At 30.2% G+C, this 13,666-nt stretch overlaps 1 protein-coding gene across 3 annotated transcripts in view; it reads right to left on the reverse strand.

Annotated features, from left to right (window-relative positions):
- Positions 1-13,666, reverse strand: part of LOC147817007 (uncharacterized) — a 48,860-nt gene that overhangs the window by 10,408 nt on the left and 24,786 nt on the right. For 2 of the 3 annotated variants that reach the window (XM_087153541.1, XM_087153535.1), the window contains exon 4: positions 10,489-10,547. In XM_087153541.1, the coding sequence (XP_087009667.1) occupies positions 10,489-10,497 (9 nt within the window). In that variant the 5' untranslated portion in view covers positions 10,498-10,547. Of the gene's footprint in view, positions 1-3,019; positions 3,158-10,488; positions 10,548-13,666 lie in introns of all 3 variants that reach the window. The other variant, XM_087153544.1, reaches the window with a different exon arrangement.

Raw genomic sequence — 13,666 nt, forward strand, 5'->3', positions numbered from 1 at the left:
TAGGCTGACTAGGATATTTTACGTCAACAGTGGTCGGTGCGAGCCGGGTGCGGAATTCGTATCGAAAAACCATTGCTGGGATTTGAACTCTGTTTACCTCATTGGAAGTTGAATGCTTTATCCCCTGAGCCACTGCGGCTCTGCAGATATGATATTGTTAAGTTTCTTACTTTAACGAGAAAATATTAATCTACTTTAATATTTTGTTGCTTTGTGGGCAATCCGGGGAATGTTTGGAAAGCGAGTAGGGGTGGATCTACTAATATAATAAATATATAATATATTAGAGAGTAAAAGCTGAAGTATTAAGCAAGATCAATGTAGAGACAGTAAGCGAAGCAATCCGCAAGGGTCGGAGAGCAGGGGACGGATACCCCTGCTTAGTTTACTAAAGCTATTAGCAGCAGAATTACATGTCTTTTGTCAATAAACTAACAATGCGTCTTAATTTGCTTACATTTTTTAATTCCTTCCGAACAATTCAATTCAGAACTTGAGTTAGTTTTACGAACAAACATGAACCCACTCCATTGTTTTTAATGATTCCTACTTTATACGTAATACGTTCCAAATCGTCCAGCAATCTCATATGAACTTTGTAAGAAGTTCCAGGGTTTGACGAGCAAAAGCGAGCAGTCTGTAGAAAATGCACTTAATTTATTATTATTGCTGCATTTAATTAATGGACAAGATTTCATTTTCTGTATGATCACGTTGATTTACTAAAACTCAGCGAAAAAATTTATGCTTCCTACTTCAAAAAATATATTAAAAATTTCACACTACAAATCGCGTCCTTTTTTAGAACAATCTCGGAATAAATGAGCAATGCACTGCGTCAACTGTTAGAAAAAGTATATTTTTGTTATCTAAATTTAATAGTTTTAATTTGTCAAAATTTTTATACAAATCTGTAGAATTTGATTTAAATTGGAAAGTACTAGTCTATTTAAAATATTTTTAATTGAAAAACCACTTTTTTCATTAATGAAACACAAATAATTTTCACTTTGTCTGACATAACAATAATTAAAAAACGTTTTTGCTTTAACCTCAACGTCAGATTAGGCATGCGAACGTTAGTCATTTCGCTTTAGCCAACAGACAATTTATACAAAATAGTATGAGAATATTAAAACGACTATCATTTTGCAACTTGATCTCTGTAATGACGATCATAAACTTTTAATGTAATTTTAGACTAGCATATATTCGTTCTTAAAAAAATTCAAATTTGTGTTCAATTTGTGTAAATTAAAAAAGTTAAAAATAATATTTCTGCAGCATAAAGTTATATTACGCGAATTAAAAATTGGGAGCAGTTGACTATTTTAAATATCTTCTAGACAAATAACTTTAGCTTTCCATTTGAACAATCAACCTTGAATATTTAAAAATCAGGTCATATTGATTTAAGTAAGTTTTGGAGGAACTTTTCTAATTTTATAAGAACTCATTCAGAAAAAGAACTTTTTTTTAAATTAAAAACCCCTCAAATGACTTGATTATTTAACTTTTATAGATAACACAATGTTAAATAATTAATACTTCCACGAACTATGGTATTTGACGTTTAAAAAGAATATTTTATTATTAATTTATTTAAACATATTTTTTATAGTTTTTTCCTTATTTTGTAATAATTTAGGTTGAAATAAGTAAAATATTATATTTAGAAATGTAATAATTTATGGTTATCAGGGGTCAGTCCAGACATTTTGTAAAAGGTCCGTTTTTCGTGAAATTGTGAAATAATTACTCACATTCTTTCAACCAGGGTCCGAGTTTATGAATTAGTGCAAATAGGGTCCGTTATTGCAAAAAAAAATTTTTTTTTGAAGTAGTTTTTAAATTGTAAAGACATACAAGATTATGCTCAACACTGCAAAATTATAATTAAAAAAATTAAATTTTTAAATATAAACAACAATTTCTGCTTCTAAATTAGAGATGCAATATACAAATATTTGGTATTTAGCCTATACTGCTGAACGCAGAATATTAATTTCGGACGAAAAGTGGAAGAATCGTCTGCCGAGGACAAAACTTAATTCGTTTACATCCATCTTTCTTGTTTTCCGCCCTGGAAAGGGTTTATTCGATTAACAAAATAATAATGAAGATAACCAAATTTGTGAAGGGTCCAATTAAAAGGAAGATCATTTTGTGAAGGGTCCGTTTTTAATTAAAAATATTTTGTGAAGGGTCCGTTTTTAAGTTAAAATATTTTGTGAATGGACCGTTTTTATGAAAAGATATTTTGTGAAGGGTCCGTTAACGGACCCAAATTTCTTCTAAACAGACCCCTGGTTATGAAATAGAGATAGATAGGTACAGAAAAGTCCCTTCATCTGGGTGATTGTGTGAATGTAACCAGCCTGAGCCGCGATGGCTCAGGAGATAGCACGTTATCCTTCCAATGAGGCAAACCGGGTTCAAATCCCAGTCGATGCGAATTCCGCATCCAACTTGTACCGACCACAATGCTGACGTGAAATATCCTAAATGGTAGACGGATGGATCATGGGTGAGAGTCCCCTTGCCGTCAGGCTAACCGTGGGAGAGTCTCGTGGTCTTCCTGTCTATGTAACGCAAATGCGGGTTAGCTCCATCAAAAAGTCCTCCACGAAGTCAAATTTCTGCCAATACTCGATGCAGAAGCTCCCTTGTCTTCTGGATTGGGCTCAAAATTACAAGGCTACGGAGTTGAACATTGGTAGTCGTAAACCCATAAAATTGGGTCGGTTGTTTAACGACGGTAAAAAATTTTACCAGCCCTATGAACGGGTTTGCGGTTCAATGACATGGACGTCGATACTCCACCGTCGAGGCTTAGCCACAGGTGCCCAATGGGTAGCGATAAGTGTGGAGCAATTCTGAGGCCAATAGGAAATAAACCCAAGTACACGCCATTAAAAAATGCTCTAACTTAGAATATTTAAAGATCCTGAACGTTTCTAAGAAAAATCTTGAAATAAAAAATATTTCTTTCAAGATTTATTTAAAAATATAAATTTACCAGTGGTAGCTACTGACGTGCTTGCTGATAGCAAAAGGTGAGCATGATAGAGTCAACCACTTCTTATTCATTCGATAAGACACACTGAGAAGGACAAATTTTGTCATCTTTCCCCTCCAACTGCAACAACCATTTCTCCTGCAAGAGACATCGTTTTTTTTGTTACAAATTTTCCCGTATCAAAATTTTTGATGGTCGCATTAAAGTTTTTTTGATAGTTTCAGTGTGATTCAAGAAGGTCACCATCATCCGAGATTTTCCATTACATGTTCACGGTTTTCGATATGCCAACAGACTTCCATCAATCCATGATGGAAATTAATACTATGACGGTTAACCATCAAGAGAAGTCTCATGGATCAAAAACCCATGATGATCCTTGATGGTTTCAACTATACATTTTCTTGATGGGAATTCTTGTTGGTTCTCAGGAAAATACCATCAAAACAATCTGGGTTTAAAAAACCCAGAAACCCAGAAGTTTTATTTTGGACCATCATAAATCAGTCCGAATTCCTACATTTAGGTGATAGTTGTTCATGATCGTTCCAACATTTGATTTCTAAGATACTGTGATGGAAATTAGGAGAGCTCAAAAGGAACAAACCACGAGAACAAATTGCTATTCTTATGTTGAAACATCATAAATCAGTTCGAATTCCTAGATTGAAGGGATATTTACTTTTGTTGGTTACTATCAAAAAATATAATGTTTCATGATAGAATTATTGATGGTTACCATCAAGATTATGTTGTTCCATCAATGGAAAACCATCAAAAATTTTGACTTGTGTAGAGCAAAAGTTATCTCAATACCGAAAATGGTGGCAACTGCTTTACACTAAAGTGAATCACTGTACATAAACTCTTGGTATTTAAGTGTTTTCCTACACAAAGAATCAAAGATAGTTTTGAACCACCATTTTGGTATTCAACAACGCTAAAATTTAAGAGTTCAGTAAGATATGATACAGATGTGAGTCGGTAAAGTTATTTTTGTGATACAAAAAGTAAGAATCATTAATTTAGGTTGCATATATATGTTACCCTGAATAACCAAAATCAAGAGAATGTCGACTTTCACTGGTAAATGTCAACAATCACATAGTCGTTTTGGTGATTGTCCAAAATATTTCTTACATCCGATTTTATATTAACTTATTCGTTTGTATTATTATATGAATTCGACATTTTAATATCTGATGAAAATAGATTTGGGGTAATATCAGTGTGTACCGGTTAAATGCATACTAGGGAAGTGGCACTTTACCTTAAAAAAACATTGATGTAGGGCATACCGGACAAATGTATTCCGGGTAGAGGCAATAAACTAGACCTAGTTTAAAATTCGGACATTTACCAAACAGACTATGTGACTGCCAACTTCAAAATTACCAATTTCCGTCATTCATAGCAACATATATCTATAACGTTTATAGCATTTGTTTTCATTTCCATGAAAACCATTATTCTGCTTCATATCAAAAATAAATATATAAATTAAGATTAAACCCCCGTAGTGCAAATTCAACCTTGACCTTAAAAAAACATGGATGTAGGCACTTTAGTTTGTCTATGGTAAGAACTCCTCCCGTGACGAAGTCTGAGGCTGTCTGCTGCTACGAAAACTAGAATAGCGCATTTCAGTGCGGAATAGCTTCTATTCTCTTTAGGGCTGACATAATAGACCGAAGAAAAAAAGATTAATTTTCCCTGGCCGACCAGAGCCAAAACCTGTCCTAAGCAGTGACCCCACACCTCTACGTACAATAGTTATATCTCGTTACCATAGTCACCGTCATGGGTGCAAAATAATTTCCATAGACTTTTAACTGATCATGATAAAATAACTAGTGGATGATGAAGAATTTTTTTTCTTGATTACATTAGCCACCACAAAAACAATTTATACACACTTTTTAAGCTATTCAATATTAGGTGGCTCATTTTATTTTTAAATCAATAATTACTTTATTTAATTTTATAAAAAAATTAATTCAAAATTGTAATTTAACTATTATTTTGAAAATGTTATCGAATGTGTCTTTTAGATTAAAATAAAAGTTATTTATAAAAGCATATTCAACGAAACATTAACAAGATTAATATTATTGATCATACCGAATTTGTGTAAACATATGTAAAAAATTATGCAAACTAAGATAACTATAATAAATTCATATTACATACGTAAATTAGTGCATGGACCCTAAAAATATTCATTTTTGTTATTTGGTTCAGTATTTCTTCAACACTAGAAAGACTGAAACTTAGTATACACCTATATTGCCCAAAAGTAGTCAAAATAACTGGATTGTTAAAGAATAACTAATGTTGAAAGAGAAATTTGCTTAAAATTAATTTTTAAATTTTTTATATAATTTACAGCTATATAACAAGTTATTAGTAAATATTAACAATTATAAATTATACGTTGTACAAAAAGTCACAAAGTTCTAAGAAATTGTGTCATCATTGTTTTTCTAATTGAAATTAAAAAGCAATCAAAATGACTTCCTTAGCGTTAATGAAATGATTGAAAATATTTCTTAGTAATTTTGAAACGTAAATATAATGAATTTAGAAGCTAAGCATTTTTGTTAGAAGTAAATTATTACATGGTTATTGCATTCCTAATATTTAACAAATATGATTTAATTAAATTTTTGGATTTGAATTGTTTACAAAAAAAAAATCCTCAAAATATTATTTAAAATTTTTTGGAATGACAAATCTGAATTTGTTTACATAACTAATTATTGGATTTTTTTGCTGCATTTAAAATATTAAAAACCCCTCAATTCAAACTTTTTTTTAAATATTGCCTCTAATTATTTTTGAGTTCTCATAAAATAACTTAAGAGTACTGAAAATTTTAAAATTAATAATACCATAATTAATAAAAATTTGAAATACGATTCACTACAAAATGAAAAGAATTATGATCGCCACAAAGCGATCACATGTTATCCATTGGCAAAATGGCTGTAGTCTAATTTTTTGGGGAACTTCACTGTGTTTTCATCTTGGACATCTTTAACTGCTCTGTACACAATTTTTCAGACACACTTGAATGTAGCTGAGAAACATTCTGTGTAAATTCCTTTCATGACTGAATAGACATTGAACAGCCAATCGAGATCAATAATAACATTTTCGCATTAGTACAATGGTGTTTGATGGAGATTGTAAGCTGCATCATACACCCGCTTCGGATTCACAAGTTCATACATGAAATATGACTTGAAATCTCAGTTTTTTTAATGAATCGTGAATGAATCATGGAAGACATTCTACGGTCTTGTGCAAGTTACTGAAAATGGATCCTTTTATCTCTAACTGGTGATCAACACCCAGTTCCCGTATTTACATGAAAAGGGTTCGGATAGTCACCATTCGGTAAGGTTCAATTCTCTCAACCACTTTGGTACTTTTGTGAGGGATGCTTGCGTTTGTGAACGGAATACTTTCATTTTTCCGTTTGTGTGTAACGTTTAAGGCTTCTTTGGCCTGAACTTACTAATCTCGGTAAGTTCAGGTCTCGGCATCAAATTTTTCTTGCCTTTACTCTAACTTTTTGGACCATGTCAATCAGGTTGGATTCCCTTCATTTGTGATATTCACCTGAATTAGTAATGAAAACGATCTGGTTTGAACACAACTCAAGAAATACTAATGGAATCTCTCTGGTCCCATATCTCAAAAACAAACTCAACAACTTAACGCATAACAAAATTAAAAGTGAACAAAAGAATTAAAAAAAATTATCAAACAGCAACGGTTGCCACAGCAACGCATGCGCACTGTTTACTATTACTCTAGATTATTGAAGCTGAAAAGTGGGGAAGCCTTGAAATCCAAAAAAAGATTCATTTTGCCAATGGGAAAAAAGTACTAAAGTACAAAAAATATTTATGAAATATTTATGCAATTGGTGGACGGAATTAGGAAATATTAATCCTAAAATTCTCAAGTAATTCTTAAATTTAATGAATAAAAGAAAGATGGAAGTTCTTAGGTGATGAAGCTTTAGGATTCTTCAATGCTCTGGAGATCCACATGGAAATATGTAATTAGTGAATGATCCCAAAGTCAAGTTCGAAGATAAGGGTACTGAACTGTAAACAGAATATCACGGGAAGGCCATTTGCTTTCCAATGGCGAAGACGATGGCGCGTCATCCACGGTGAAGTTAACAAGAGAAATAAAATTTTCTATCGCTATTAGGGAAAAAAAATTGAAACTGTGTAGTTGGTTCTCATAATCAGCAAAAGTTCGAGAGATTTTTTGCGGTTCGATTCCTGAGGGTGGAAATTGAAGTCCGAAATTGAGAATCTCTTGCAAAATACAGCAAAGTTGCACATGAGAGGACAAAAATCCTTCCCACCGAATACAGCTCAGTATACGCACATGCGGACCCCCAAGTATTTCATCAAACATGTACGGTTTTTTTCATACACTACGGCCCAACAGTACGACGAAGTAGATAGGCAATGGTCTGTTTAGAAGAAATTTGGGTCCGTTAACGGACCCTTCACAAAATATCTTTTCATAAAAACGGACCCTTCACAAAATATCTTTTCATAAAAACGGTCCATTCACAAAATATTTTAACTTAAAAACGGACCCTTCACAAAATATTTTAACTTAAAAACGGACCCTTCAGAAAATGATTTTTCCTTTAATAGAACCCTTGACAAATTTTCTTAATCGAATAAACCCTTTCCAGGGCAGAAAATAAGAAAGATGGATATAAACGAATTAAGTTTTGTCTTCGGCAGACGCTTCTTCCATTATTCGTCGGAAATTAATATTCTGCGTTCAGCAGTATAGGCTAAATACCAAATATTTGTATGTTGCATCTCTAATTTAGAAGCAGCAATTGTTGTTTATTTTTTAAAATTTAATTTTTTTAATTATAATTTTACAGTGTTGAGCATAATCTTGTATATCTTTACAATTTAAAATAATTGTAATTTTGCAATAATTACAATTACAATTTTGCAATAACGGACCCTATTTAAACAAATTCATAAAAGCGGACCCTGGTTGAAAGAATGTGAGTAATTTTTTTACAATTTCACGAAAAACGGACCTTTCACAAAATGTCTGGACAGACCCCTGATAGGGGTCGAATTAATTTCGAAAACGTTGAATATAACAATGTCTTTTTGCATAATTCATGGCGAAAATCAACATGGTAAAGAAAAAGTATCTTATTTTGGAAAAGGGAAAATCAAGCCCTTTTTAAAAACTTCCATTATAAATAATGGGCTGAGTAAATACGTCCATAATGACTAGTGCAACAATTTAAGATAGCTTTCTTCTTAAATAAACAAAGACCAGCGAAATTATCGGCAAACTTTGGTTAAGATATTAATTAATTATTTAAAAAAATATTAATGTGATCTTAGATAGTGTAAAAAATGCCTATAAACTATTCACACCATTTAAAAACGTTAACAAGAGGATACATTTCGTTTTAGACAATAACAAATATTTCTTACAGTAGTTTGAACTAGTGCACTACAAGTGAAACTACTGTAGTCGCTACCTTTTTCGTAGTGTTTAGAGTAGTGTAAACAAGCAGTGTAACGATAAAAATAATAGCAACTATTTTTATCGTTAGTTGAGAAAAAAAGTACGGTTCAAACGGATTTAATTTTTCCAATTTGATTGGTGCAAATCTTCACGGGTTCGTCAATGGATGCAATGAAAATGAGCCTTTGGCTGCGGCTGAACTTTCACAGAGATTACGTAATTAAAATCACGTATGACTAGAAATTAAAAATAGCTATTACGTAAAATAGATCATAACTTTCACACTTTCCGGTCACACTTTCACATATAAATGCACACTAATAAAGCATTCATGTTATTTCAAAAACGCGGAACATATTTTTTATGCACTTAATTTCTAAGGGGAAATGAAAAAGCCTTAAACAATTAAAAAGATGCAATTATTTGATAATTTCGCATTTCTTAAATTAAATATTCGATGTCGAAATAGGTATAAAAAGTTGAAGGTTAAATGAATAAATTAAAAACAAAAAAATTTTTTTTGGAGTAACAAACCCACTCTTGTGAACATAAATATTTCTTAATTATTCCCTTATTTTTAATGTGAGCCAATTTGTTATTCAAAACAATTTTGAACATAAGTTTAAATTAAGTTCTCCGTCAAAGTTCGTCTCCTTAAATTAGTGAAGTAGTTACTAAAAAATTCAAGAATTGGTCGATTGTCATTGCAAAATAGCCTCTATTTTTTTTAAAGAGACAAACGAATTACATTTACAATGATTGTTATTATTAATTAAATGTATAATGTACTGTCTAAACTGAGTCAAATGTTTTAGTTACTGCTTAATATAGCTAGCTTGCTGTGAAAAACTGGTTCCTATTAAAAAAAATATTTTTGTTCTTGTCTCAGCGCGTATGAAAACGATATAGTTTAAAAATTAAATCAGTAAATAGTGCTGAGCAGAGATCGAAAATCAATAACTGACTTAAAATTTTGTAAGCATTCATATTTTTCTAGACAGAACGTCGCAGGGCAGGTGCACCTTCGATTTTTTAAAAGGATTTTTTTTCACATTACATTAATTAAACGGTCTAGTATTTGAGTTATTAAAAAAATAACACCTGAATTGAAATTGCAATTCATCAAATAGGAAGGTATGCAATAAGTATTACTTAAGTATGAATATTAGCATAGCAATATTTTTATTCGAGTCAAAAATTTGAATGTTTCTTATAAGTTATAATTTTTTATAAAATAATCCAAAACTTGTAATTATTCAGGTAACTTGCAAACCTGAGATTAGTAAGGAATTCCTGCATTATTCAAAAACAGAATTTTTTATTGAATTACACTGAGTTGATGACTTCCTAAAATATTTCTTGTTAATTATATGAGCTCAACATTTTTCATTAAATGGCTATAAATTTATGAGCTTATTGAAATTATCATTAGATAATGAATATAAGTAATTAATGATAAAGATTATCGTTGTAAAAGGAATATTTTTCTTTATCATTGATTAAGGATGATTTAAAATGTTAATCTATAAGCTCAACAAATTTCTTAGAGTATCCCAATGAGCTAATAATCTTAACTTTGGTCAGCATTTCAAAACGTTTGGAAAAAGTGAAAAGAGCAGTACAATAAGCGAGCAACAGCTGAATATAAGCGACCTGAATAATTACAATAAGCGAGCAACAGCTGAATCCCCAGGATTGAAGAGTGGCACCCATGTTTATAAAGCCATCGACATAAATTTAACATATCAAGTATTAAAAGTTCTGAATTGTGTAAATGTCACATTGTTGTAAGATAATCTGGACTTTATTGAACACATCAAGTTTTTAAAAGTGTGTTTTGAATTGTCAAAATGACACATTGTTGTAAGATAATTTGCATTCACAGTTATAAGTATTTAAAAAAGTGTAATTAAATGTAAAAATCTTACCGTGCTCATTATTCAAAGGAACTTTCTTGCATTGCTGAATGGATTCGAGAGAATAGAATCTGAAAGACAAAAAGTAAGTTTTAGTTCTAAATAAGAATCTTTTTGTTAACAATACAAGACATTTCCAAAGTCGTATTTTTCAAACAAAGCGCTAAATTAATCGCGTAATTAAAATATTTCCTGCTATTAGTCCATGAGTTCACGTAATTTTTTTCATGTCATGATGAAATTTTTACTTTACTAAACCAACTCTAGTTAATCCCCTCAGCACTTACAGCCTTTTTTAGTGAAATCATCATATGCTAAAACAAATTAGTTTTTTCAACAAACAGGAATGATTTAATGTATTCTTTAGAATAATTTTTGTAAAGCGCTGAACACATAAAAAATATCAGTGATAAAAAAATCCTCTTTTTTTCAGTTTCAAAATCCATCTTAAAAATACAAAATACAGCTAGTGGATTCCAGGATTGTACTGACCGCTGTACTCGGTAGTAAAATTTTCAAAAGAAAATTTTCAATTGCTCAATTGCAATTATGTTCAATTTTGATTTTCTTAATACTTGCTCGGCATGATTAATTGCTTCTCTTACTAATTGTTTTGAGAGAAAAAACATTGTTTTTAAAAATAAATCATTACTAAAATCAAGAAGCTGTAACAAAACATAATCTACAGGTTTCGACTCTTTTCTCATCAAGTACCTAGTCATGTACTACTTTATTTGAAAAAATATTGCAGACCACTCGAATATGTAACTTTATTCCCTTCTAAATGTTCCATCTTTTTTCAGTAGCGGCTATTGCTACTTAAGATATATCTGAAGTATATTTCTTTACTTAAAATTTACGATCAGAGTTAGTAATGTCAAGCTCTACCAAAATTTGAAATGTGGAATTTTCTATTTAAATATTTTCCATAATGTTTTATTTATTATATTGAAAAAAGTTTTTCAAATATACTTTGTGAATTCAGAGCTCTATAATGAAATTTAAACTATGTATCAAAGAAGAAAATTAAAAAAGAGTTAATCCACTTTTCATTATACGAAATTCTTGAAATACACAATGCAATTCCGTTGTATCACTGATTTATTTAAAATACTGCTGTCATTTCGATTTAATTTACGATTGAATAATTTATTTTCAGGTGGTTTGGAAGCATGTTTAGGGGGTAGGGGACGGTGAATAAATTTTAATGCTTGTAAATGATGTTTTGAACCATGCAAAAAAAGTTCTTTATTTCAAAATATATTCTAAATTTTAAAAATGATTTTTATGATATAATTGATAACTATGTCTAATATGTTGGAGAACATTTTAGTAATTTTGAAAATTCTTGTACCAGCTATAGAATGCTGGAACATGAAATTTTTAATTAATTATAGAAGACTATTTTTTCCAATTAGATAAATATTTAAAATTTTTTATGCACTTTTATTGTATCCCTGGTTTACATAAATTACTGTTGTTATTCGATTTAATTTATCTTGAAATATTTATTTTTAGGTGGTGTAGAGGCCGTAATAGGTGGTGGTGAGTAAATTTTTAATTTTGTAAGTGATGGTAACCAAGTGAAAGTATTTCTTGAACTCAAAAATATATTTCAAATTCTTAAAATGATTTTCATGCTCTAACTTATAACATTGAATGGAAATATAAATATTTTAAGAACACTTTAGAAATGAAACTTCTTATATGACAGATATTGAATGTTGGAAAAATGAAGATAATAAATGTTGGATAAATAAATGAATTATTAAAATTCATTTATTTATTCAGATGGTGGTGCGGGAGTTATCGTGAGCAAAAGCAAGAAAATTTGAAACTTTAAAAATTGCACACAGAATGCTCCGTATGACAACCCTTAGCAGACATTTTTCGACATCTTGTCAAAAATAGAGTGATAAAAACATTCATAATAATAAATTATTGAAATTTTATCACACTGAAAATAAATGGACTCTAAATTACGAATTAAAAAGGAACTAAATGAGCAATAAAATATAGAACTTATTAAGTATTGGAGTCTACTAAATAATTTAGTCCTTATTCTCTGTTGCTCAGAACTTATTTAAAAATTAAAAAGTATAAACATTAATAAAATTTTATTAGTAGATCTGACAAGAGATTTTTTTAACTTTCAAAGCTGCAAATAAGAAGTGTCTAGTTTTATGCAAAATAGTTGCACTAAGATGACAGGTCCAAGACAGATATTTGAAAATAGTTTATTTTGAAACAATTGATTCAACTTATGCAAATAAAAACCCTATCGTATTTCAATATTATGTTAATAATGTATCTTAAAAATTAATTGTCCTAAAATGGTAAAATGACTTAACTTTAGTTGTTGTTTAAGTTAATTTTCACTTTTAGGTCACTTTTGTCCCCTAAAAGATACAGTAGACCAATCATAGAAGAGAAAAAAATTAAATTATGATCATTCTTAATTAAAGTACGGTTCTAACTTATTTAATTTTTCGAATTTGATTGGTGCAAGTCTTCGCAGGTCCATCATTGGAAGCAATGAAAATGACCCTGTGGTTGCAGCTGAGCTTTCACAGAAATTACGTATTTAAAATCACGAATAACTAGCATTTAAAATATCTATTACGTAAAATAGATAATAAGTTTGGTCACACCTTTGCATACGAATGCACACTAATAAAACACTCATGTTATTTCAAAGAAGCGAAACGTATTTCTTATGTACTTAATTTCTAAGAGGAAATGAAAAAGCATTAAACAATTCAAAAGACGCAATTATTTGATAATTTCGTATTTCTTAAATTAAATATTTGATGTCGAAATAGGTATAAAAAGTTGAAGGTTAAATGAATAAATTCAAATTAAAAAAAATATTTTGGAAAAACAAACTCATTCTTGTGAACATAAATATTTCTTAATTATTCCCTTATATTTAATGTGAGCCAATTTGTTATTCAAAACAATTTAGAACTTAGGTTCTATTAAGTTCCCCGGCAAAGTTCATTTCCTTAAAGTAGTGAAGTAGTTACTAAATTCTGAATTAGTTTGTAGTCACTACATTTAAAAAAAAAAAAGTAGTTGTAGTTGCAGTTAACTACATTTGTAACACAGTAATCGTTATAAACAACAAAAATAATGTAGTTTTTCCGACCAATAATCTTAAATATAATATTTCAATTAATTAGCTCTAATA

This window comes from Parasteatoda tepidariorum, chromosome 1 (genome assembly GCF_982258835.1).
Source record: "Parasteatoda tepidariorum strain Cologne lab strain chromosome 1, Ptep-v5.0, whole genome shotgun sequence".
In the NCBI taxonomy this organism is placed as follows: Eukaryota; Metazoa; Arthropoda; class Arachnida; order Araneae; family Theridiidae; genus Parasteatoda; species Parasteatoda tepidariorum.